General features: G+C 43.6%; 1 protein-coding gene across 2 annotated transcripts; it reads left to right on the top strand.

Annotated features, from left to right (window-relative positions):
• The first annotated feature begins 309 nt into the window (after nt 1-309).
• On the top strand, nt 310-24767 carry LOC106605259 (glucocorticoid-induced transcript 1 protein). Of its 2 annotated transcripts, none has more exons than XM_045718413.2 (9): nt 310-464; nt 584-964; nt 4275-4423; nt 11465-11557; nt 15001-15108; nt 19372-19509; nt 19980-20178; nt 21746-21866; nt 22137-24767. In XM_045718413.2, the coding sequence occupies exons 2-9, from the start codon at nt 634-636 to the stop codon at nt 22540-22542; spliced, it is 1545 nt and encodes a 514-aa protein (XP_045574369.1). In that variant the 5' UTR covers nt 310-464; nt 584-633; the 3' UTR covers nt 22543-24767. The 2 variants fall into 2 exon arrangements, with proteins under 2 accessions (XP_045574369.1, XP_045574368.1); XM_045718412.2 differs by having other exon boundaries at nt 14998-15108.
• Nucleotides 24768-25131: the final 364 nt, after the last annotated feature.

The following is a 25131-nucleotide window of genomic DNA, read 5'->3' as shown; positions in this document are numbered from 1 at the left end:
CTTTGTCCGAGAGTCAGGTTTGTCCAACAACATTTCGTCCATATGAATTCATGTCATTACATCACACATGATGTATTTAATTGTACAGGTAATTACACAAATATTGTAAAGTTAATTTTTAAAACGAAGGTTTTGAGAAAAATTGGTCCAATCCTTATAATACATCGATGACGTTATTGGCTGAAAGTACAGTCGATAGACATCATTGGACCAATGAGTAATGTTACTGTATAATTCAGCTGTCCAACCACATGATCAGAATGAACGAGTGCAGCCCGCCCAGGTTTATCAGCCAGTAGTCTTGCGGCTACAACTGTCATTTACAGTGGACATGGGGACGGTAGGGAAGCGCCAAAGATTAGGGAATATGTTTAGCTAACTATATAAATTAAGTTTGTAAAACAACATATATTTAAAGTTATCGACAAACATGCACAAAGAAGACTTGTTTTAGTGTTCTTCAGGTAAGTTATTGCAGTAGAATTCGCCTTTTCAAGATGCAAGATAACTGCGAGATTGCTGCAAAATGAGCTCTAGCAGCATACGAGCTAAAATTAAAGGAAGTTTATCCTCTGTTTTCCAGAAGCGGATATCTTGTCGATTTTTTTCCTGAAAGTGATACGAAGCAGCAGAATGTCCGTTCCCACCAACTCGCTTCAACAACAGTCCACAGTCAGACGTAGCAATGCAGGGTCCCCCAGTTTATCCAACAGCTGCCGTTTGCACCCCATCCGTGCTACCGTGCCCTACCAGCTCCTACGCGGGGGCCAGAGCAGCCCGACACGCTCTCTGTCTCTCTCTGTTGGAGGCAACAATGGACCGACAAATAGCCGCGGGTCATCTCCCCCAAGTGCGACACTGAATCTTGGAGTAAATTGCACTGGCGCCACGAGACAGAGACTGTCTCCTGAAAATAGGGTCTCGCACTCACCTGACCGGGGTCCAAACTCACCCATTTGTAGAGGTAAAATATTTTTATATTATCCAGCTACCACATGCTACAATATAGATGTATTCAGGATAAATGCATAATTTTGCTTGCTCTTGGTGATGGTCAAGAGATTGCAGGCGTTTTGTATTCCTGTAATACAGTGTTTGCTATGCATTTTATAGCCTAATTCATTTTTTAAATATTGATGGATTAATGAGAGTGACTGGGCCCCATTCAGTCACCTTGACATGGAAAAGGGCCCTAGGTTTCTAAGGTAAGTCAAACACATGATTTGTCTTTTTTCCGATTTAGGATTCATATAATCAATCATTTGTAAACTATTGGTCCTGTGTGGCTCAGTTGGTAGAGCATGGTGTTTGCAACGCCAGGGTTGTGGGTTCGATTCCCACGGGGGACCAGTACGGAGAAAAGAATGTATGAAATGTATGCATTCATTACTGTAAGTCGCTCTGGATAAGAGCGTCTGCTAAATGACAAAAAAAAAAAATCACTAGCATGTTGGGTGTTGATTGAATATATGGCCCCAGAGTTACACAAAAGGGGAAGTAGGCCCATATGAAGGCCTACTACTACAGTACATCACTAATAAGGAAGCTTATAGTGTCCTCTCCTCTTACACGCCTGCTACTTCTGGACTATTGACAGAAAAGGGGAGGAGAGCAGCAAGATATGCTTAAGGGTTGTAAAGGGGCCGTAGACCCTGAGAATCGTTGTTGAACGAACAGTCAGGTTACAGGTGTATGACCTACTCCCTTTCAACTGTACTGTATTGTACACATCGGGAACATATTGTGAGCCCTATGTTATGGAGAATGGAAGTGAGTGGTGTGACATTTCATGCCTATTGGTTCAGCCTGAGCCGTTGTTCCTTTCAGGTGATAAGGAAATGGAGGGTGGACTGAAGGGCGAGATGGAAGACTAGACCACTCTAAATCCTGTTTCTGAGACAGACTCTCCTGACAAATATTGATGTTGCTGCAGGATGTTGCCGTGAGATGCTGGCCTTCTAGGCAGAGTTCCTCTGTCTAGTGTCTGTTCTTTTGCCCATTTTAATATTTTATTTTTATTGGCCTGTCTGAGATATGGCTTTTTCTTTGCAACTCTGCCTAGAAGGCCAGCATCCCGGAGTCGCCTCTTCACGTTGAGACTGGTATTTTGCGGGTACTATTTAATGAAGCTGCCAGTTGAGGACTTGTGAGGCATCTGTTTCTCAAACTAGACACTCTCATGTACTTGTCCTCTTGCTCAGTTGTGCACCGGGGGCCTCCCACTCCTCTTTCTATTCTGGTTAGAGCCAGTTTGCGCTGTTCTGTGAAGGGAGTAGTACACAGCGTTGTACGAGATCTTCAGTTTCTTGTCAATTTCTCGCATGGAATAGCCTTCATTTCTCAGAACAAGAATAGACTGACGAGTTTCAGAAGAAAGTTCTTTGCTTCAGGCCATTTTGAGCCTGTAATCGAACCCACAAATGCTGATGCTCCAGATACTCAACTAGTCTAAAGAAGGCCAGTTTTATTGCTTCTTTAATCAGTACAACAGTTTTCAGCTGTGCTAACATAATTGCAAAAGGGTTTTCTAATGATCAATTAACCTTTTAAAATGATAAACTTGGATTAGCTACCACAACGTGCCATTGGAAAACAGGAGTGATGGTTGCTGATAATGGGCCTCTCTACGCCTATGTAGATATTCCATTCAACATCATCCGTTTCCAGCTACAGTAGTCATTTACAACATTAACAATGTCTACACTGTATTTCTGATCAATTTTATGTTATTTTAATGGACAAAAAATTTGCTTTTCTTTCAAAAACAAGGACATTTCTAAGTGACCCCAAACATTTGAACGGTAGTGTAGATGTATTGTTAATCTTTCATTGTCAAACGGAAATATGAAGCTATTTTTATTTGACCGTTTCCTCAGAATTGTAGGCTATTTGCAGCAAACACACTGAAGGGAATTTGTGGTGAATTTGTGATTTTATCCTTCGAGGCATCTGACAAATTTAAGGTTAAACATTAAAGTGGACAATACATTGTGTCCTTGTCAGCCATGCAGCTTTGTGATTGGAACATTGGAGAAGTTAACTAGTGGGAATCTTCATTTCAGTCAGTCATCGTGTTCATTCGCATCACTCATCTCATCTGAGCTAGGTGGTGGGGGAAGGGTCGCAAGAACTACGGGCCAGGGTGAAGGCCATGGAAAAGGGTGACATTCCACTACATGATCTTTAGGTTCGCACTATGACATCATCCCCACACCAGGCCTTCCCAATGGTCTCAACAAAGAAACTCCCCCTCCCTGTCAAAGTGCCAGCTGTGCTGAAATGGCCTGCCTCATTGTCACACGTCCCCAAACTGCAGAGTAAGAGTAAATTGGAAAACAAGCTTGTTGTTAAACCTAGAACCCAGCCCAAAATCTGTCAACTTTGGTAGAAAGTTCACTATTTTTGAAAAGGTTGATTAGAAAATAGTGAGAGGGACCGTATGCATACTAAAAGCCAGGAAATGATCTGACTTTATTTTGCTCTTGAGAGCCTAAATTTAGCAAAGTGGAGAGACATTGGAAAATCACTTGGGCAAAATTTGCATGCTGTGTTTGGAGAACTTTGGCTAGGAACAATATTGATGGAAATCCACTCCCCTTTCCTCAGATAGTTTACCCTAGGTCATTGGGTTTACTTACTTAGCCAAAATATTTTGGTTGATATGCTCAGACTTGGCTGACCATCTAGGCTTTAGAGCCTAGGTGGTGTGTAGTGGTATCGAAAAGGAACACTGCATATGCACTGAGACAAGGAACAGATTGAATGGAGAATGTGGACCCTGGTCACCTGCTTTACCCCTCAGGAGCTCTTTGATATGGAAATCAAGGAGCTCTCATTGACTTTCAACAATCACAAAGCATAATACTTCTTACTAGCCTATGCTTTCGCCCATTTCCTCCTTCATGTCCCCCTGCTTTAGAAAAACAGGGCATTTCTGTGTTTGGGTCTTTTACTGTGAGTTACTGCAGGAGGAATGTTGAGTGAATGCAGGCCATATTGATGTTAATTATGGTGTGGTTGTTTATGAGTTCTTATGTGGGTGGTGTGTGTTTAACTACTTTGGCTGAGAGAAGGCAGCTCCCATGACATCAGACTGAGCTTCAGCACAGTCAGATTAGTTAGGCCTAGTATATATCACTGTAGAGCACTGATAGTCAATAAGGTTAGCAATAGAGTCGTTTATGGAAAACAACAAGACGTTCCGGGGCCAATTGCTCAGTATGACAGTGTGGGTGTGTCCTATCCTGACCCTTGCTCTCCCCTCACTCCTGTAGGAGAGAGGTCCAAACTGCAGGTGCGTAGCTCCAGTGCTATCCGGCGGACATCTTCCCTGGACGCCATTATGGGGCCGTACCTCACAGGCCAGTGGCCTCGTGACTCCCACGAACCCTACCCTTCCTGCATGAAAGACAAAGCCACACAGGTAACTGTAGGCCAAAGGAACCCTAAAAGCTAATGATGCACATCATAATCATTTATTTAAAAGCATATGTTTTCGAAATAAAATTTATCTTCAGAAAAACACGTACTGGGTTTATTTCGACTACAATTTTCCTGGGTAGCAGCCCACACATCAGCACTCACTATTCTGGTCAACGTGATTGATCGTTTAATGCCGTTTGAGAATGGGCAGATGTTTGTGGTTATGAACCCATATTGAATATGTATGATGATGGCAGGGCCATTGACCATGGCCGCGCTGTCCGTCCTAATAGAATCCTTTCATGTGGCTGAATGAGCGCCGCCCAGCCTCATTTACATGGCTTCATCCTTTAACCCTTCATTCACCTTGGGGCTCTTTGTTTAGTCTTTGGAATGGGAGTGGCCTCCAGGTTCCAGTAGCTACATATAGAATCAACGTTCCCCTAATGATGGTGTGGACTGCTTCACTTAAACCACTTCTATTAGGAAAAGCACAAACTCCCCAAGTACAGTCACAGACTAGCTATTTCCTGTTAACAAGATCTCCCAATACCCCAAATCGCCTGTAACACTACAACAGCAAAAAACCTGGGACAAAAAGTCTTTGTTGTAGCACACAATCCAGAGACGGGCTCTTTTCAGAGCTGTAATGTAGCGCTCTGTGGAGGTGAAGTTGTTTGCACCTGTCCCTCAGGCGATGGTTGGGGCTAGGAGAGGAATCCCACTGCTTACCACCTGGCCCTCGTGGCTGGCCCGTCTGCCTTTGTGTGGGAGTGAGGAGCGGAGGGCCATACATATGGTAATCACTGTTCCGGGATAGATCTGTCTGCCCTAGACCCTGTGGTTACAGAACACAGAGAATGTCTGTATGAAGATTAAACAGACACACACACACACACACACACACACACACACACACACACACACACACACACACACACACACACACACACACACACACACACACACACACACAGGCATACCCACAGACAGACAGACAAACAGAGTGCAATGATTTAGTCTGGTGTGTGTGTGTGCACACACATACACACACACCAGACTAAAGACTGTCTTAATCTTAGTTTTTAGAATTGTGTTACACAGGCAGGATGTGGACGGTCTATTATTACATTTACATTTACATTTAAGTCATTTAGCAGACGCTCTTATCCAGAGCGACTTACAAAATGGTGCATTCACCTTATGATATCCAGTGGAACAACCACTTTACAATAGTGCATCTAAATCTTTTAAGGGGGGGGGGGGGGGGGTTAGAAGGATTACTTTATCCTATCCTAGGTATTCCTTAAAGAGGTGGGGTTTCAGGTGTCTCCGGAAGGTGGTGATTGACTCCGCTGTCCTGGCGTCGTGAGGGAGCTTGTTCCACCATTGGGGTGCCAGAGCAGCGAACAGTTTTGACTGGGCTGAGCGGGAACTGTGCTTCCTCAGAGGTAGGGGGGCCAGCAGGCCAGTGGTGGATGAACGCAGTACCCTTGTTTGGGTGTAGGGCCTGATCAGAGCCTGAAGGTATGGAGGTGCCGTTCCCTTCACAGCTCCGTAGGCAATCACCATGGTCTTGTAGCGGATGCGAGCTTCAACTGGAAGCCAGTGGAGAGAGCGGAGGAGCGGGGTGATGTGAGAGAACTTGGGAAGGTTGAACACCAGACGGGCTGCGGCGTTCTGGATGAGTTGTAGGGGTTTAATGGCACAGGCAGGGAGCCCAGCCAACAGCGAGTTGCAGTAATCCAGACGGGAGATGACAAGTGCCTGGATTAGGACCTGCGCCGCTTCCTGTGTGAGGCAGGGTCGTACTCTGCGAATGTTGTAGAGCATGAACCTACAGGATCGGGTCACCGCCTTGATGTTAGTGGAGAACGACAGGGTGTTGTCCAGGATCACGCCAAGGTTCTTAGCACTCTGGGAGGAGGACACAAGGGAGTTGTCAACCGTGATGGCGAGATCATGGAACGGGCAGTCCTTCCCCGGGAGGAAGAGCAGCTCCGTCTTGCCGAGGTTCAGCTTGAGCTGGTGATCCGTCATCCACACTGATATGTCTGACAGACATGCAGAGATGCGATTCGCCGCCTGGTTATCAGAAGGGGGAAAGGAGAAGATTAATTGTGTGTCGTCTGCATAGCAATGATAGGAGAGACCATGTGAGGATATGACAGAGCCAAGTGACTTGGTGTATAGCGAGAATAGGAGAGGGCCTAGAACAGAGCCCTGGGGGACACCAGTGGTGAGAGCGCATGGTGCGGAGACAGATTCTCGCCACGCCACCTGGTAGGAGCGACCTGTCAGGTAGGACGCAATCCAAGCGTGGATTGTATTATCAATGACAATCAACTCAGCATGTTTTACTTCTGAGTTGTCTAAAGTGAGGAGTTATGCATTACAACTCTTTCCGTGTTCTTCAAGCAGCTTGAATCCATAATAAGCGTTTAGTCATGTTCTAGACGTGCATACTGTAAGATGGCTGTAGATGAGAAGACCAACAAGGCCACAGAACCAGAACGTAATGCCCTCATCAACTCAAATCAGACCAAATGATAGCAGTGGCATTCTATACTCTTACCTCAGCATGTAAACTAAACAAACCAACTTGAATGCCATTGTAAATCCATTGACGTTCACTATCCCCGCTGGGAAATCAAACAGGATTTTAAGTGGGGTGAGAATCATTTAACATGGGCTGTAGACTGTGAAAGTAAATTACGCTAACTTTATCTCACCCAGAGCATTATCTGGCACGACACCTGGCACACAACCCCACAAAACACACAAGGCAGACCGGGAAGTGCAAAAACTAAGTCGATAAAAGAGCCTTGAGGTAAACAAAGCTGGGAGCTCTGTGAACAAATCAAATCAAATGTTATTGGTCACATACACGTGGTTAGCAGATGTTAATGCGAGTGTAGCGAAATGCTTGTGCTTCTAGTTCCGACCGTGCAGTAATATCTAACAAGTAATCTAACAATTTCACAACAACTACCTTATACACACAAGTGTAAAGGAATGAATAAGAATATGTACATATAAATATATGAATGAGCGATGGCCGTGCGGCATAGGCAAGATGCAGTAGATGGTATAGAGTACAGTATATACATATGAGATGAGTAATGTAGGGTATGTAAACATTATATAAAGTGGCATTGTTTAAAGTGACTAGTGATACATTTATTACATCCAATGTTTAATTATTAATGTGGCTAGAGATTTGAGTCAGTATGTTGGCAGCAGCCACTCAATGTTAGTGATGGCTGTTTAACAGTCTGATGGCCTTGAGATAGAAGCTGTTTTTCAGTCTCTTGGTCCCAGCTTTGATGCACCTGTACTGACCTCACTTTCTGGATGATAGCGGGGTGAACAGGCAGTGGCTCGGGTGGTTGTTGTCCTTGATGATCTTTTTGGCCTTCCTGTGACATCGGGTGGTGTAGGTGTCCTTTGTGAGTGTTTTTGGTGACAAGCCAAATTTCTTCAGCCTCCTGAGGTTGAAGAGGCGCTGTTGCGCCTTCTCCACCACGCTGTGTGTGTGGGTGGACCGTTTTAGTTTGTCTGTAATGTGTACGCCGAGGAACTTATAACTTTCCACCTTCTCCACCACTGTCCCGTCGATGTGGATGGGGGGTGCTCCATCTGCTGTTTCCTGAAGTCCACGATCATCTCCTTTGTTTTGTTGACAATATTTACCTGACACCACACTCCGAGGGCCCTCACCTCTTCCCTGTAGGCCGTCTCGTTGTTGTTGGTAACCAAGCCTACCACTGTAGTGTCGTCTGCAAACTTGATGATTGAGTTGGAGGCGTGCATGGCTATGCAGTCATGGGTGAACAGGGAGTACAGGAGATAGCTGAGAATGCACCCTTGTGGGGCCCCAGTGTTGAGGATCAGGGGGGTGGAGATGTTGTTTCCTACCCTCACCACCTGGGGGCAGCCCATCAGAAAGTCCAGGACCCAGTTGCACAGGGCGGAGTCGAGGCACAAGGTCTCAAGCTTAATGACGAGTTTGGAGGGTACTATGGTGTTACATTTAAAAAAAATTGTACCTTTTATTTAACGAGGCAAGTCAGTTATGAACAAATTCTTGTTTTCAATGATGGCCTAGGAACAGTGGGTTAACTGCCTTATTCATGGGCAGAACGATAGATTTTTACCATGTCAGCTTGGGGATTCGATCTTGCAACCTTTCGGTTACAAGTCCAATGCTCTAACCACTAGGCTACCTCCTGCCTAATGCTGAGCTGTAATCGATGAACAGCATTCTTACATAGGTATTCCTCTTGTCCAGATGGGTTAGGGCAGTGTGCAGTGTGATTATGTCGTATGTGGACCTATTGGGGCGGTAAGCAAATTGGAGTGGGTCTAGGGTGTCAGGTAGGGTGGAGGTGATATGATCCTTGACTAGTCTCTCAAAGCACTTCATGATGACGGAAGTGAGTGCTACGGGGCGGTAGTCGTTTAGCTCAGTTACCTTAGCTTTCTTGGGAACAGGAACAATGGTGGCCCTCTTGAAGCATGTGGGAACAGCAGACTGGGATAGGGATGGATTGAATATGTCCGTAAACACACCAGCCAGCTGGTCTGCGTATGCTCTGAGGCTAGGGAAGCTGTCTGAGCTGGCAGCCCTGTGAGGGTTAACACGTTTAAATGTTTTACTCACGTTGGCTGCGGTGAAGGAGAGCCCGCAGGTTTTGGTAGCGGGCCGTGTCAGTGGCACTATATTGTCCTCAAAGTGAGCAAAGAAGTTGTTTAGTTTGTCTGGGAGCAAGACATCGTGGTCCGCGACGGGGCTGGTTTTCTTTTGTAATCCGTGATTGACTGTAGACCCTGCCACATACGTCTCGTGTGTGAGCCATTGAATTGCGACTCTACTTTGTCTCTATACTGATGCTTAGCTTGTTTGATTGCCTTGTGGAGGGAATAGCTTCACTGTTTGCACTCGGTCATGTTTCCGGTCGACTTGCCATGATTAAAAGCAGTGGTTTGCGCTTTCAGTTTTGCGTGAATGCTGCCATCAATCCACGGTTTCTGGTTGGGGAAGGTTTTAATAGTCACCGTGGGTACAACATCACCGATGCACTTGCTAATAAACTCGCTCACCGACTCAGCGTATACATCAATGTTGTTGTTTGAGGCTATCCGGAACATATCCCAGTCCACGTGATCGAAGCAATCTTGAAGCGTGGAATCAGATTGATCGGACCAGCGTTGAACAGACCTGAGCACTGGCGTTTCCTGTTTTACTTTCTGTCTATAGGCTGGGAGCAACAAAATAGAGCAGTGGTCAGATTTGCCGAAAGGAGGACGAGGGAGGGAAGTTAGTAGCAATGATCCAGAATGCTGCCAGCCCGGGTCGCGCATTCGATATGCTGCTAAAATTTGTTTTCAGATTAGCTTTGTTAAAATCCCCAGCTACAATAAATGATCGTAAGGAATTCTAGGTCAGGTGAACAAAAGGACTTGAGTTCCTGTATGTTGTTATGATCACACCTTGACTCGTTAATCATAAGGCAGACACCCCTGCCATTCTTCTTACCAGAGAGATGTTTGTTTCTGTCAGAGCGGTGCGTGAAGAAACCGGGTGGTTGTACCAACTCTGGTAACGTATCCCAAGTAAGCCATGTTTCCGTGAAACAGAGAATGTTACAATCTCTGATGTCTCTCTGGAAGGCAACCCTTGCTCGAATTTCATCTACCTTGTTGTCAAGAGACTGGACATTGGCGAGTAGTATACTCGGGAGGGGGGAGCGATGTGCCCATCTACGGAGCCTGACCAGAAGACCGCTCCATCTGCCCCTTCTGCGGCGCTGTTGTTTTGTGTCGCCTACTGAGATCCAATCCATTGTCCTGGGTGGTGGTCCAAACAGAGGATCCGTTTCGGGAAAGTTGTATTCCTGATCGTAATGTTGGGAAGTTGACATTGCTCTTATGTCCAATAGTTCTTCCCGGCTGTAAGTAATAAGACTTAAGATTTCCCGGGGTAACAGTGTAAGAAATAATACATTAAAAAAAACTAAATACTGCATAGTTTCTTAAGAACGTGAAGCGAGGCGACCATCTCTGTCGGCGCCATTACACTGCTTTTTGCAAAGTTAGCACTTAGCATTGGAAACATTCCTTTCACTATTCATTCAGCCCTCAATGTTTGGCTCTAGCATCAAACACCACAGCAATACCATAGCCATGTACAAAAACACATCCGCCATCCAGCATAGTGGCCTCTTTATTGGAGCACAAGCACCCGTTTAAACCGTTTGTCCTTTCTGAAAAGCAATGTGCCAGTAGCCATAATGCTTCACTAGTGTTCTTCATATTACATATCATAGAGTGGGTCTTTTGTGTAACGTTGTGCGTTATAGAGGATGTTTTGTTTTTCGACAAGGGTCAAACGTACGGCAGTACGAGGACATTGACATTTAAGATGCTTCGCTTTACTGTACTGACCACGACTCCTTGGAGGACCAATGTCACTGTTGATATGCATAATCAAGGGGAAGTGCATCATGGTTGCATACATGCTTTTGAAACATCCTGTCTCTTTTTTTTCATATATTTTACATAAGTTAACCATTTCATTATTTATGTAAAGGTTGCATTCTTGTAGACACTAGAGCACTTTTCTTTATCCGCTGTAGTGGAGAAAGAGCAGCCATTTCCCACAGACTTACAAGCTAGTAGTTAGCATGTAGTATGTCAGTCACCAGCCACAAAGTAGCCTTTGGCAGTCTGTCCTAATGTGGATTGTCATTAAAACGGTAAGAATACAACTTTAAGTAGTAGCTATCACACATGTTATTACTGTTTTGTGCTTCTGGTGAGATGCAGCCATCTTTATCCCGCAAATACAATTTTTTGACTCATTTGATTGTTTCCAGATGTGTGCATCTCTGGTGAAGTCACAGGGGCGATGATTGCTGTCACCCACCTCTCTAGTCTCTCAGTCTTCCTGAATTCCATACAAACGATGGGGATTGATGTGGGTGTATTTGTTTATCCACTGCTTAGAGTATGCATATTTATATGTGTGTGTGTGATTCAGACACCTGGTCTGTGGATAGAGGAGGCTGGAGGGGAGCAGGGAAGCCCACACCAGCGGTCAGCCTCCTGGGGCAGTGCAGACCATCTGAAAGAGGTAGGTGCCAGACTCAACCTTCCTAACATATATAGCCTAGCCTACACACTCTCTGCATGACCTATGTCCCTAGCCAAAACAACTGTACGGAGCGCTATCCTATTATTTGTAATCCAATACTGTAACCAATGTCAACACCATAACTCTCTGAGGAGTTAAACGTTAGACCAGAATAGCTGGTCTGTCACAAAACATCCAGCGAGAGTTGTATTGTTGACGTTATTGGATCTGCGCTGTATGTGCATAGTCAACTATACTTCCAACAAGTTTTTGTCAGTGCTTTGAGGTTCAGCCATTACTTTAAATGTGTTTTATTTGTCAGGATACGAGGTTCAGTTAAATATTATTCTCCTGAAGGTCGGTTTCCATGCGCGTAGCCTGGCTGAATTAGTGGCTAGTTGGAGACCACATTGAGCTATTAGTTCTCTAGCTCTTCCAGACCACAGTCTTTATTTAACCTTCCTTTCCCTCTGTAGTCTAGTCCGTGGCATCTCTGCAGGGTGTAACAGCCATATCATTTCCCTCTCAGCTTGGCCCTGTTGATACTCCAGTGACAAGGATGAACCTTATCTAACTCTATAAAGGCCTCGTCCTCCTGCAAACAACCCATATATAAGCGTGTTCCAGTCTGCTGGCTTTTGCTCAAGAGCAACACAGCAAAACAGTTGTATTGAGGCTTCTGAAGTGGACTGACTTACATAAGATAGGCCTGTTGTTAGATGAGCGATAAACACTAACTGGATGGAATGTTCTCTCACTATGCTGAGATGTTTCTTTTTGTTCTTGACATGATTATGATGATATGCTACTGTACTGTATGTGCATGTAGTAACATATAGCGACATATAGTACATGTTTCTAAAGATACTAATAATCTAAGTTGATCTAAGTCACCCATTGTAGCATATAAAAGTAGCAATAGCTACATTTGGATTTGACATATACTCTTACATATTGTCAATGAAATGTATTATTTTAGCAGACCCAGTCATATATAGCCAAAGGCCAAATCCTCCCACCCAACAGTGAGTGGTACTATACAGAAGAGATGGGGGAGGGGGAATCAATACAGTAAGAAGGTGTATTAAAATCTTATCCTTCAAGGTCTGGATTTTCTGTTCTACCTGATAATGAATTGCACCCATCTGATGTGCCAGGTCTAAATCAGTCCCTGATTAGAGGGGAACAGAAAAACACAGTGGAACTGGTTTCCAGGTCCAGAGTTGAGTTTCAAGGCAGTAGAGTATCGCAACATTGTTTTTGGTGATTTTATATTGATACTGTTGACTCGAAGTATTGATAGTGGTTAGAGCGTTGGACTAGTAACCGAAAGGTTGCAAGATTGAATCCCCGAGCTGACAAGGTACAAAAATCTGTCGTTCTGCCCCTGAACAAGGCAGTTAACCCACTGTTCCTAGGCCGTCATTGAAAATAAGAATTTGTTCTTAACTGACTTGCCTAGTTAAATAAAGGAAAAATAAAATAAATAAATAAAAATAAACAAAATACAAGATAGCGTTAGCTAGCGCTAGTCAGGTGTACCTACCCAGAACTCTGGTATTTATCATCCTATAGCTAGTTCTTCATCTTTTTCATTGTTTTAAATGGTGAGCCAACATGTTTTGAGCACTTTTACCTCCAAATTGAATTTTGTCATGGCTTTCTCTTATCCGTCTGCAGCAGACATATAGTGAGCAATATGTTTGGAACGTCATATATATTTTTTTATTGCAAGAAAATCGCAGTATCCAATCGCAATACATATACAATCGCAATACATATACAATCGCAATACATATACAATCGCAATACATATACAATCGCAATACATATACAATCGCAATACATATACAATCGCAATACATATAGAATCGCGATACATATAGAATCGTGATACATATAGAATAGTGATACATATAGAATCGTGATACATATAGAATAGTGATACATATAGAATCCCAATACATATCGTATCGCTCACCTAAGTATCGTGATAATATCATATTGTGAGGTCCAGCCCTTTAATACACTAAGCTTTACACTGCCCTGTTCTTTCTCATCTTCAGAAACCTCATATGGATTGCCTTGTCACTATTGACTCCTATCATGTCCTCTCAAAGCAAGTCAATCCAAACGAACCACACTGTATTGTTCTATAATAACCTCTATGGAATACATGGTACTGTTCTATAATAAACTCTATGGATGACATGGTACTGTTCTATAATAACCTCTATGGATGACATGGTACTGTTCTATAATAACCTCTATGGATGACATGGTACTGTTCTATAATAACCTGTATGGATGACATGATACTGTTCTATAATAACCTATATGGATGACATGGTACTGTTCTATAATAACCTCTATGGATGACATGATACTGTTCTATAATAACCTCTATGGATGACATGATACTGTTCTATAATAACCTGTATGGATGACATGATACTGTTCTATAATAACCTGTATGGATGACATGATACTGTTCTATAATAACCTCTATGGATGACATGGTACTGTACTATAATAACCTCTATGGATGACATGGTACTGTTCTATAATAACCTCTATGGATGACATGGTACTGTTCTATAATAACCTCTATGGATGACATGGTACTGTTCTATAATAACCTGTATGGATGACATGACCCTACCTCTGAGGAAGCACAGTTCCCGCTCAGCCCAGTCAAAACTGTTCGCTGCTCTGGCACCCCAATGGTGGAACAAGCTCCCTCACGACGCCAGGACAGCGGAGTCAATCACCACCTTCCGGAGACACCTGAAACCCCACCTCTTTAAGGAATACCTAGGATAGGATAAAGTAATCCTTCTAATCCCCCCCCCCCCCTGTAAAAGATTTAGATGGCACTATTGTAAAGTGGTTGTTCCACTGGATGATCATAAGGTGAATGCACCATTTTGTAAGCTCGCTCTGGATAAGAGCGTCTGCTAAATGACCTCTAAGGATGTAAATGGTAAATGTCTATAATAACCTGTATGGATGACATGGTACTGTACTATAATAACCTATATGGATGACATGCAGGGAAGGGCATCCTATAGAGTAGACATACTCTTTTTGTTTACTGTATAGCCAGGATTATAAGATCAGCATTAAAAGACCTCGCCTTAGTCTGCATTATAGAACTGATTATGTTATGATTATATAACCAGTACAGAAACATAATAACCCTTTGACTTCACTTATGTATTGCTTTGTACCTTTTCTAAAGGCATATTCCATTGAATTATACCTCAAATATAGCCTGGTGGTCCAGTCTATTTGTGCTTTAGCCAACTTCTCTCTGCCATGTATGGCATGAAACAATAGAAGTGTTGGCTACACAGCACATGCAGTACATTCAAGGCTACCTTGAATGTCCATTGAGAACCATTCATTTTCTCCGAGGTAAACCCCTTGTCTTTCTCCAGCAGATTGCTAAGCTCAGGCTGCAGCTCCAGCGCAGTAAACAGGTCAGCCGCCAGAGCAAAGACAGAGATCAACAGCAGGGACTACACACCAGCACCACATGCCATCCCCAGGTGAGTTATACCTTATTGCTGCCTCCCTGTGTCTGCCACCCAGATCACAGGGCACGGTAGCATGGTACTAGTATGGTATCTGCCCCAATGCTATATTCACAGTGGGAGTGTCACCGTACCACGTACAACCTTAAATAAATGCAGTACTTATTATGGATAATACTTGATTGTAAATGTATAGACTAGGGTTTTGGTAGCCTGGGTGCCAGGCTGTTTCCTCTTCAGGCAACATGTCCTTGCAAAACAACAATGTGGGTCTGCTGTAATGCAGAATTGTGCAGCACAATTCAAGCAATTGTTCAGGCATGTTTCCTGTCATATGAATGTGGTCAGACCACTTATGTTATATATATATATATACTTTTTAAAAAAAGAGACGTCCCTTTTGCAGGACCCTGTCTTTCAAAGATAATTAGTAAAAATCAAAATAACTTCACTTCATTGTAATGGGTTTAAACACTGTTTCCCATGCTTGTTCAATGAACCATAAACAATTAATGAATATGCACCTGTGGAACGGTCAGTAAGACATTAACAGCTTACAGACGGTAGGCAATTAAGGTCACAGTTATGAAAACTTAGGACACTAAAGAGGCCTTTCTACTGACTCTGAAAAAAAACAAAAGAAAGATGCCTTAGGCATGCTGCAAGGAGGCATGAGGACTGCAGATGTGGCCAGGGCAATAAATTGCAATGTCCGTACTGTGAGATGCCAAAGACAGCGCTACAGGGAGACAGGGCGGACAGCTGATCATCCTCGCAGTGGCAGACCACGTGTAACAACACCTGCACAGGATCGGTACATCCGAACATCACACCTGCGGGACAGGTACAGGATCGCAACAACAACTGCCCGAGTTACACCAGGAACGCACAATCCCTCCATCAGTGATCAGACTATCCGCAATAGGCTGAGAGAGGCTGGACTGAGGGCTTGTAGGCCTGTTGTAAGGCAGGTCCTCACTAGACATCACCGGCAACAACGTCGCCTATGGGCACAAACCCACCGTCGCTGGACCAGACAGGACTGACAAAAAGTGCTCTTCACTGACGAGTCGCGGTTTTGTCTCACAGGGGGTGATGGTCGGATTCACGGTTATCGTTGAAGGAATGAGCATTACACCGAGGCCTGTACTCTGGAGCGGGATCGATTTAGAGGTGGAGGGTCCATCATGGTCTGGGCGGTGTGTCACAGCATCATTGGACTGAGCTTGTTGTCATTGCAGGCAATCGCAACGCTGTGCGTTACAGGGAAGACATCCTCCTCTCATGTGGTACCCTTCCTCCAGGCTCATCCTTACATGACCCTCCAGCATGACAATGACACCAGCCATACTGCTCGTTTTGTGCGTGATTTCCTACAAGACAGCAATGTCAGTGTTTTGCCATGGCCAGCGAAGAGCCCGGATCTCAATCCCATTGAGCACGTCTGGGACCTATTGGATCGGAGGGTGAAGGCTAGGGCCATTCCCCCCAGAAATGTCCAGGAACTTGCAGGTGCCTTGGTGGAAGAGGGTGGTAACATCTCACAGCAAGTACCGGCAAATCTGGTGCAGTCCATGAGGAGGAGATGCACTGCAGTACTTAATGCAGCTGGTGGCCACACCAGATACTGACTGTTAATTTTGATTTTGATCCCCCTTTGTTCAGGGACACATTGTTCCATTTCTGTCTCAGTTGTTGAATCTTGTTATGTTCATACAAATATTTACACATATTAAGTTTGCTGAAAATAAACGCAGTTGACAGTGAGAGGACATTTCTTATTTTGCTGAGTTAATGTATATATATATATATATATATATATATGTGTATGTATGTACGTACGTGTTCAAATTTGTTGGTACCCTTACAGCTCATTGAAATAATGCTTCATTCCTCCTGAAAGTGATGAAATTAAAAGCTATTTTATCATGTATACTTGCATGCCTTTTGGTATGTCATAGAATAAAGCAAAGAAGCTGTGAAAAGAGATGAATTGTTGCTTCTTCTACAAAGAGATTCTAGAATGGCCTGGACACATTTGTTGGTACTCCTTAGAAAAGATAATAAATAATTGGAGTATAGTGATATTTCTAATGAATTTGTTTCTTTAATTAGTATCACACGTCTCTGATCTTGTAATCAGTCATTCAGCCTATTTAGATGGAGAAAAGTAGTCACCGTGCTGTTTGGTATCATTGTGTGCACCACACTGAACATGGACCAGAGAAAGCAAAGGAGAGATTTGTCTGAGGAGATCAGAAAGAAAATAATAGACAAGCATGGTAAAGGCTACAACACCATCTCCAAGCAGCTTGATGTTCCTGTGACAACAGTTGCAAATATTATTAAGAAGTTTAAGGTCCATGGAACTGTAGCCAACCTCCCTGGGTGCGGCCGCAAGAGGAAAATCAACCCCAGATTGAACAGAAGGATAGTGCGAATGGTAGAAAAAGAACCAAGGATAACTGCCAAATAGATACAAGCTGAACTCCAAGGTGAAGGTACTTCAGTTTCTGATCGCACTTTTTGAGCGAAAGTGAAGACCCAGGAGGACTCCACTTTTGAAAGAAAAACATAAAAAAGCCGGACTGGAATTTGCTAAAATGCATATTGACAAGCCACAATCCTTCTGGGAGAATGTCCTTTGAACAGATGAGTCAAAACTGGAGCTTTTTGGCAAGTCACATCAGCTCTATGTTCACAGACGAAAATATGAAGCTTTCAAAGAAAAGAACACCATACCTACAGTGAAACATGGAGAAGGCTCGGTTATGTTTTGGGGTTGCTTTGTTGCGCCTGGCACAGGGTGCCTTGAATCTGTGCAGGGTACAATGACATCACAAGACTATCAAGGCATTCTGGAGCGAAACGTACTGCCCAGTGTCAGAAAGCTCTGTCTCAGTCGCAGGTCATGGGTCCACCAACAGGATAATGACCCAAAACACACAGCTAAAAGCACCCAAGAATGGATAAGAACAAAACATTGGACTATTCTGAAGTGGCCTTCTCTGAGTCCTGATCTGAATCCTATCGAACATCTATGGAAAGAGCTGAAACTTGCAGTCTGGAGAAGGCGCCCATCAAACCTGAGACAGCTGGAGCAGTTTGCTCAGGAAGAGTGGGCCAAACTACCTGTTAACAGGTGCAGAAGGTACCCTGAGACAGCCGGAGCAGTTTGCTCAGGAAGAGTGGGCCAAACTACCTGTTAACAGGTGCAGAAGGTACCCTGAGACAGCTGGAGCAGTTTGCTCAGGAAGAGTGGGCCAAACTACCTGTTAACAGGTGCAGAAGGTACCCTGAGACAGCTGGAGCAGTTTGCTCAGGAAGAGTGGGCCAAACTACCTGTTAACAGGTGCAGAAGGTACCCTGAGACAGCCGGAGCAGTTTGCTCAGGAAGAGTGGGCCAAACTACCTGTTAACAGGTGCAGAAGGTAACCTGAGACAGCCGGAGCAGTTTGCTCAGGAAGAGTGGGCCAAACTACCTGTTAACAGGTGCAGAAGGTACCCTGAGACAGCTAGAGCAGTTTGCTCAGGAAGAGTGGGCCAAACTACCTGTTAACAGGTGCAGAAGGTACCCTGAGACAGCCGGAGCAGTTTGCTCAGGAAGAGTGGGCCAAACTACCTGTAAACAGGTGCAGAAGTCTCATTGAGAGCTATAGAAAACGTTTGATTGTAGTGATTGCCTCTAAAGGTTGTATTAGGTTAAGGGTCCCATAATTTTTGTCCATGCCATTTTCATCTCTTTTACTATTTACAATATTATGTTGAATAAAAAATCTGAAGCAAAGTCTGATTTCTATTAAATATGGAATAAACAATGGTGGACGCCAATTACTTTTGTCAGTTTCAAGTTATTTCAGAGAAAATTGTGCATTCATCGTTTTTTGTAGAGAGGTACCAACGAATTTGAGCACGTCTGTATATATATATATATAACATCAATAGATGTTATATTTGATTTAAAGAGCTGAGTCCCTATTCTGACCAGAGACAGAGATGAAGAAGAGGAGGAGACGTGTCTGGGCATGCCCAGTTCCCGGCATGCCCAGTTCCCGGCATGCCCAGTTCCCGGCATGCCCAGTTGACCTCACTTTAATGTCATTTAACTTAAAATTTAACCTCACATAAATCACATTCTATAGCGATACCATACACTGAAATACTGGGGAGAGCACACAATTGACAAGATGTCTGTTTAAAATGATCATAGAAAAGCTACAAAACATTTCCACCGCCTAACAAAATATAATTGAAACCTTGGTTTGCAATGTTTTCCAGAATAAGGTGGTTTCTACAGCCCTGTCGAACATCCCAGTGCCAAAGTCCCTCATATCGAGAGTGCCTAGCAGCGTGGAGGGCATCAACCACGAGCTGGAGAATGTGTTCATCAGAGAGGACTGGAAGCAGGGAATACAGGTGGGCACACACACTGTATTCACACACACACACTGATTTAAATTGCTGAGAGTTGAGTAGAGCTGTAAATTGTGTGTGAAGTAGGGCAGTAAACCTTGACAGGTTAGCGAAATGGGTCTCCCTGAAGCGTGTGCACACACACACATATTTACGACCTGCAGCGCAGCAAGTCTTCCTCTGCTCAGAATCAGCTGTACCCTACAGCACAAGCAGAAGGGCTCTGCACATTTTCATACAGTATCATACATTATCATCTGCTCTGGTATTCGCTTTTCTGCTTGTCATTCAAATACGTCCACACATGCTGGCGTTTACACGCAGTGTGATAATAATGAAATGAACTGAATGCATTGAATTGACTTATGTATGATGATCAATAACAACTGTGAATTATATAGTGCCCTGCTGTGGTTCTCGCACTCCTCTCATCCCTTCATCCTTTCCCTCCGTCTCCACCTCTGACCTCTCAGGCTTTGGACGTGTTGGACGGCCGCCGCGCCCCCTTTCAGCCTCATCGCTACGGCAATGGCGGTGACACACGTGACACGGACACCCGTGACACGGACACCCAGGCCCCCTCTAGTGGCGGTTCCAGCCCCTGCCCATTCACCCCTGACCCCCTCCACTCCCCAGAAGGCAGCCCCTGCTCTGCAGAAGAGCTTGACAAAGGTCGTCCATTCAGATGTATTTTCTGGCTTGCATGATCTATTACTGTAGTTCAAGGCACACATTCAACAGTCTCCAGCCATTGCATGTCTCAGGAGCAGAGTAGTTGAGCGGTTGGAAATCCCGCTCACCGCTCCATATCCTTTCCAACCGCTCCGCTAAAAAAAACGTTCTATGCCTACGGGGGGAAAAAACACCAGTTCCAAATTCGCGCCATTCATTAAAATCACAATTTAACCAACACCCATCTATTTTTGTGAATAACTGGACCTACCGATTTGGTTTTTAAGTGGATTTGAATGTTAAACAGCATATAAACACTCTAAATAGGTCAGGAGCCAGACAGGGAGCCTAAGAAGGAACAAAAATGAATTATTTAGGCTGTATTATTTCAAGGCTATAGCCTACAAAGAAGTACGTTGTGAAGCATTTGCGAATTCGAAACGATAGGCTGCCAGGGACATAAAGCGCGCAGCATTTAAACAACGTTTTGTTGTATTAAATCATTATAGTCTATAAATTGTGCATTTAGGCTATGACTTACTTTGAATTAAATACTAATTAAAGGAAAAATGACTTGTTAGTGCTTTTGAATTCATTTTTAGAAACAAGGGTTTGGCCAGTCTGTGGGTTCAGACTCATGCGATGGTGCCTGGAGAGCCGGCCAGCAGCGGATAATATCCTCTCCACACTTGCAGAGCCACTGGGGATGATAAACACCGTTTTGGCCACTCTTGCCAGGCTGGGCAGAGATGCAGAGTTGTTTTTTAATGTATTTTTATAGGTAGGCCTAAAGGTTTTTAGCCTAAATAACCCAATCAAAACGGAAAGCTCCTTGAACGTGGGAATATGCCAGGCCTATTGGGCCAAAATCAATGCTGGCCTATTGTATAGATAATAGAACAAAAATGAACGAAACATTTAAGAGATCTGATTTTTAGTTTAGAAATACTTTCTACAATGATGCACTTAGTTATCTACCCACTTTATTCCTTTCTTTTAGCATGTGCACGTAGTAAGTACACATTATACTTTTGGGATAAGTGTCTTTTCAGATTCCACAATGATTCTTTAGTTGTGGACACTACAGCACCGCACTCCTTCTCTTGCTATTGGTCCTCATCGTTGTAAGTCACCATGATTTAGCACCTGTGTGTTTTATCAGTTTTTTATGAAAATGTTTAACTCCGTGACAGTAGCTGAAGCATGGGGTTATTCGCAGCACACAAGTAGACTACAAATGCATGCAGGGGCGGGCATGCCCTGAGCTCGTGCTGTGAGCGCTACTGGAGCGAAATTGGAGCAGGCGAGAAGGCCAGTGCTCCAGCCTTTGGGAATCTTGCTCCACGCTCCAATCAAATTGGGCATGCTCCGCTCACATCCTCTGCTCAGGAGCCTAGTGATCAGGATTTTGTTAATGATAAATAGCTCACGCTGTATTAATACTGTGCCGTATTATGTGAATCACCTCATTGTCTTCTACAGGAAACAGATCTCTCTAGCACACGTTCCTTTATAGGGACATAAGATCACCACACTGACCTGCTTACATGTTTCATTCTGTTTTCAGACAGCGGCTGCGGCTCTCCCCTTCCCAAGTTTGCCACCTCTCCCAAACCCAACAACAGCTACATGTTTAAACGGGAGCCTCCGGAGGGGTGTGAGAGGGTCAAAGTGTTTGAAGAGATGGTGTAAGTCTTCTTCACTACGTCGAGGGGTGTTCCTCATTCGAATGCTTCTCAACTTCATAGTGCTACATGTTTTAGTTTCTTTTTTAAATTGGTCTGATAGTGTCCTTATGCTACTGTACAGATGTAGGATCTTCATTTAGTTCTCCTGCAACGGAATGATCAAATTAAGACCCTACATCTGTAGGACTCTCTCACTAGGTGTTTCATATACACAATTTGGTATGGGATGATAAAAAGATGAAGACATTCTCCCTCACTTTTCCTCCCCAGGTCTGGTGTCTCCAGAGGCTTCCCTCTTTTTTCATGCCCAGACAAAAACAAGGTGAACTTCATCCCCAGGGGCTCCGCCTTCTGTCCCGTCAAACTCCTCTGCTCCTCCCACTTCACCACAACCTCGCCCAGCCCTGGTCTCCATGGAAGAGGCAGCACGTGGCCCGAGGACGCCATGACACCCGCTAGTTCCACTACTCTGGCCTCCACTAACTGGAACTCGTCTATAGGCACAGACATGGTCAGTAGCTCAGACACAGGCACCGACACAAGCACAGAGAACAGCACAGACAGTCTGAGCCCAGACACTAACACAGACACAGGTGAACTGACAAGCACAGCAGTGGTCCCAGGTGGCCTGTCTACAGATCCCTGCCCCACTACACACATCCTTCTTACCAGCTAGTTCTCAGGTACAGTCCAGATTATGAGCATTAGCCTGGTCCCAGATCAGTTTGAGCTGTCTTGCTAACTCCTATGGTCGCAATGACCATAGGAGGTAGCAAAACAGCACAACAGATCTGGAATCAGGCTAGCTGAGTATGGCTCTTTAACCCAACATTAGCCAGCAAGGAGGGCCTATCCTTACTAACCTAGCCTTCTCTTCTGAAAGGTGTGGCAGGCAACATCCTCCAGAAAGACTTGTTTTCTATTCAGAGGGTAGATTCGATTGTTTCATGTATTGTGTTCTTTAGCAATCAGCTTTATCAAAATCAATTCAAGAAACCGAGAAAAAAAAGAAGGGAATTAAGCAATGGGCAAGAGAGAAACATATTTTATTGAATTTTGAAAATGTTTATCTAATCAGCTTATTTAGCTGTTCTGTGTTGCTAGCCAATATTACAGCATGGATAAGCTTTTTAATATAAAATAAAATATCATGCCTGTTTATATTAAAAACCCTATTGGGATGTCCTACAGTTACAATACAATGCTCCACTTTTTCCTGAATGTTTACACTTATTTCAGGTCTCAATCCAGTTTATGTAAACACATGACAAAAAGCTAAAGAAAGACGATCTGAAAGTGACCAAACAGCCAGCTACAAAGCACAGTGTCCCCACATAGCCTTGTTTCAGGTCCCCTGAATAACCAATGAACTCAGGTCATTTGGAATGTACTACGACTCATGCATGAACTTTGACGTTGCCTTTTAGGGTTCATTCATGACATTACTCCTAAGACATTCCATAGTCTTTATACAAGTGCTGATTCTAATCTTTCAACACGACATATTAAAGGATTGCCATCGATAGAAATTATAACTTGGTGCACGGGAAATCTGTAAAGATAGTTTCAAGTGCTTAAGAGACATTCCAGAGGTTATTATATTGTAGCTCCAAGATATCAGCAGTATTAGCTTTCAGAGCCTGTTCAACCTCCCTAGTGATGAAATTGATAAATATGAGCCATGACATTTTACCAATAAAATTGATCAAAATAAGGCCTAGATTCAATCGGATTAAGCGTTAACCAGCTGTGTCTGAGTTTTGGCGGCGTCAGGTGTTACTGCGTTGGAGCTGTCAAATCGGTGAACAAACGCTCCTGTGATCATTGTCACGAAGCCACACCCGTCCCACTCGCGATAGAAGTTCAGAAAGAGAAAGTGTAGGCTATATAGAAATAATGATGCTCAAATTGAAAATCACTAAACAAAATAATGAGAACTTCTATCAGCCTAATCGAGGTTTAGATTACATCTCACATTCCAGTGTTCGAACTTGTAAACAAGGCTACATGGGATTTCTCTCAATGCATCTCCATGCAGCCAATGGCAATGTCCGCTTTAAGTATAACGCCGGGAGCCGCTTGTGGATTTGACAGCTCTAATGCGGGTGTTGGCTAGTGCGCATCTGACAGAATCTAGCCTTAAAAAAATGTTTTAAGCATCAACAACAAAAAAATGGGAAAAAAAGCACAGCCGAAAGTTACTTTTTTAAAAACTAAATAGATAAGCAATCAACAAACACTTATAATTCTGTCAAAATCGGAATTAACATTGAGGCTAATGAGATATTTTCAAAGCACTTAATTCCAGGCAGGATAATAATCAACATATAATAATATTACACAGTACTATATAAAATGGAAAGCAAATCAGATCAATGTTAAGAGTGCAATTCCACAAATCTGTTAAATAAACTGAGTATCTTAGTGTTGATTTGACGTTCAGTATGGAGTAAAATATTTTATTAAACTGTGTACAAGGGCTGGATTCAATCATTGTCGCGGAAGTTCCGCGGGAACGTCGCCTTTAAATATAAATCGAGCTATAACATGGACCCCCCCCCAATTACTTCTACGATACGGATTGAATCCAGTCCCTAAGTGTATTATGTATCTTCCGTACATTATGTTAAAACCCCTTGGCATTAATATAAAAAAATATGAAGTAAAAACAGGCAAAACCATTTGCAAAACAAACGTATGCAACACAATCCACTCAAACCTAGATGTATATTTTGTCGGTAAAGATGACCGCTGCTCGATGACTAGTTTGAATCATACTAACATTATTTTCGAAGTTCAGCAAGGCTTGCCATGTTCGGCACTAATATTCCATGCCTGTGTATTTCATGTTTTATATGTAGACCTTGTGTTTTTACAATAAAGTAAGCAATAAAAATCACACTTGATGTTTGTCTCAATTTTTTAAAGCACTAGCTTCACATTATTTTAGATGTATTTGAACCCCTTTAGCTTATTAAACCCCGGCTTCCAACAAGACAGGATTTTGGAAGGCTGGCCACGTGAGACTAGGGGCTCGATTCAATCCGTATCGCCGAAGTTCAGCGCTATAGCACAAATTTAATTTAAAGGCAATGTTCCTGCGTTCGCAGAGACTGCATTCACGGTAAACACTGCATATGTCATCTCAATCAGAAATGTTATTTCAAGCGTGCTATACCGCTGAAATGCTGCGATACGGATTGCATTGAGCCCTAGAACCCCTTAAAACCTGGTTTATTAGTTTAATGGTTCAGAGGAAACCTAC

Source organism: Salmo salar, chromosome 05 (assembly GCF_965601325.2).
Source record: "Salmo salar chromosome 05, fSalSal1, whole genome shotgun sequence".
Lineage (NCBI taxonomy): Eukaryota > Metazoa > Chordata > Actinopteri > Salmoniformes > Salmonidae > Salmo > Salmo salar.
The sequence above is the reverse complement of the archived record's forward strand: the minus strand, read 5'-3'. Positions and strand labels throughout refer to the sequence as shown.

Coding starts and splice junctions, on each gene's coding strand:
- LOC106605259 (XM_045718412.2), top strand. CDS start 634: ATGTCCGTTCCCACCAACTCGCTTCAACAACAGTCCACAGTCAGACGT. Junction 15,109..19,371: donor GCACCACATGCCATCCCCAG/GTGAGTTATACC, acceptor AATGTTTTCCAG/AATAAGGTGGTTTCTACAGC. Junction 19,510..19,979: donor ACTGGAAGCAGGGAATACAG/GTGGGCACACAC, acceptor CTGACCTCTCAG/GCTTTGGACGTGTTGGACGG.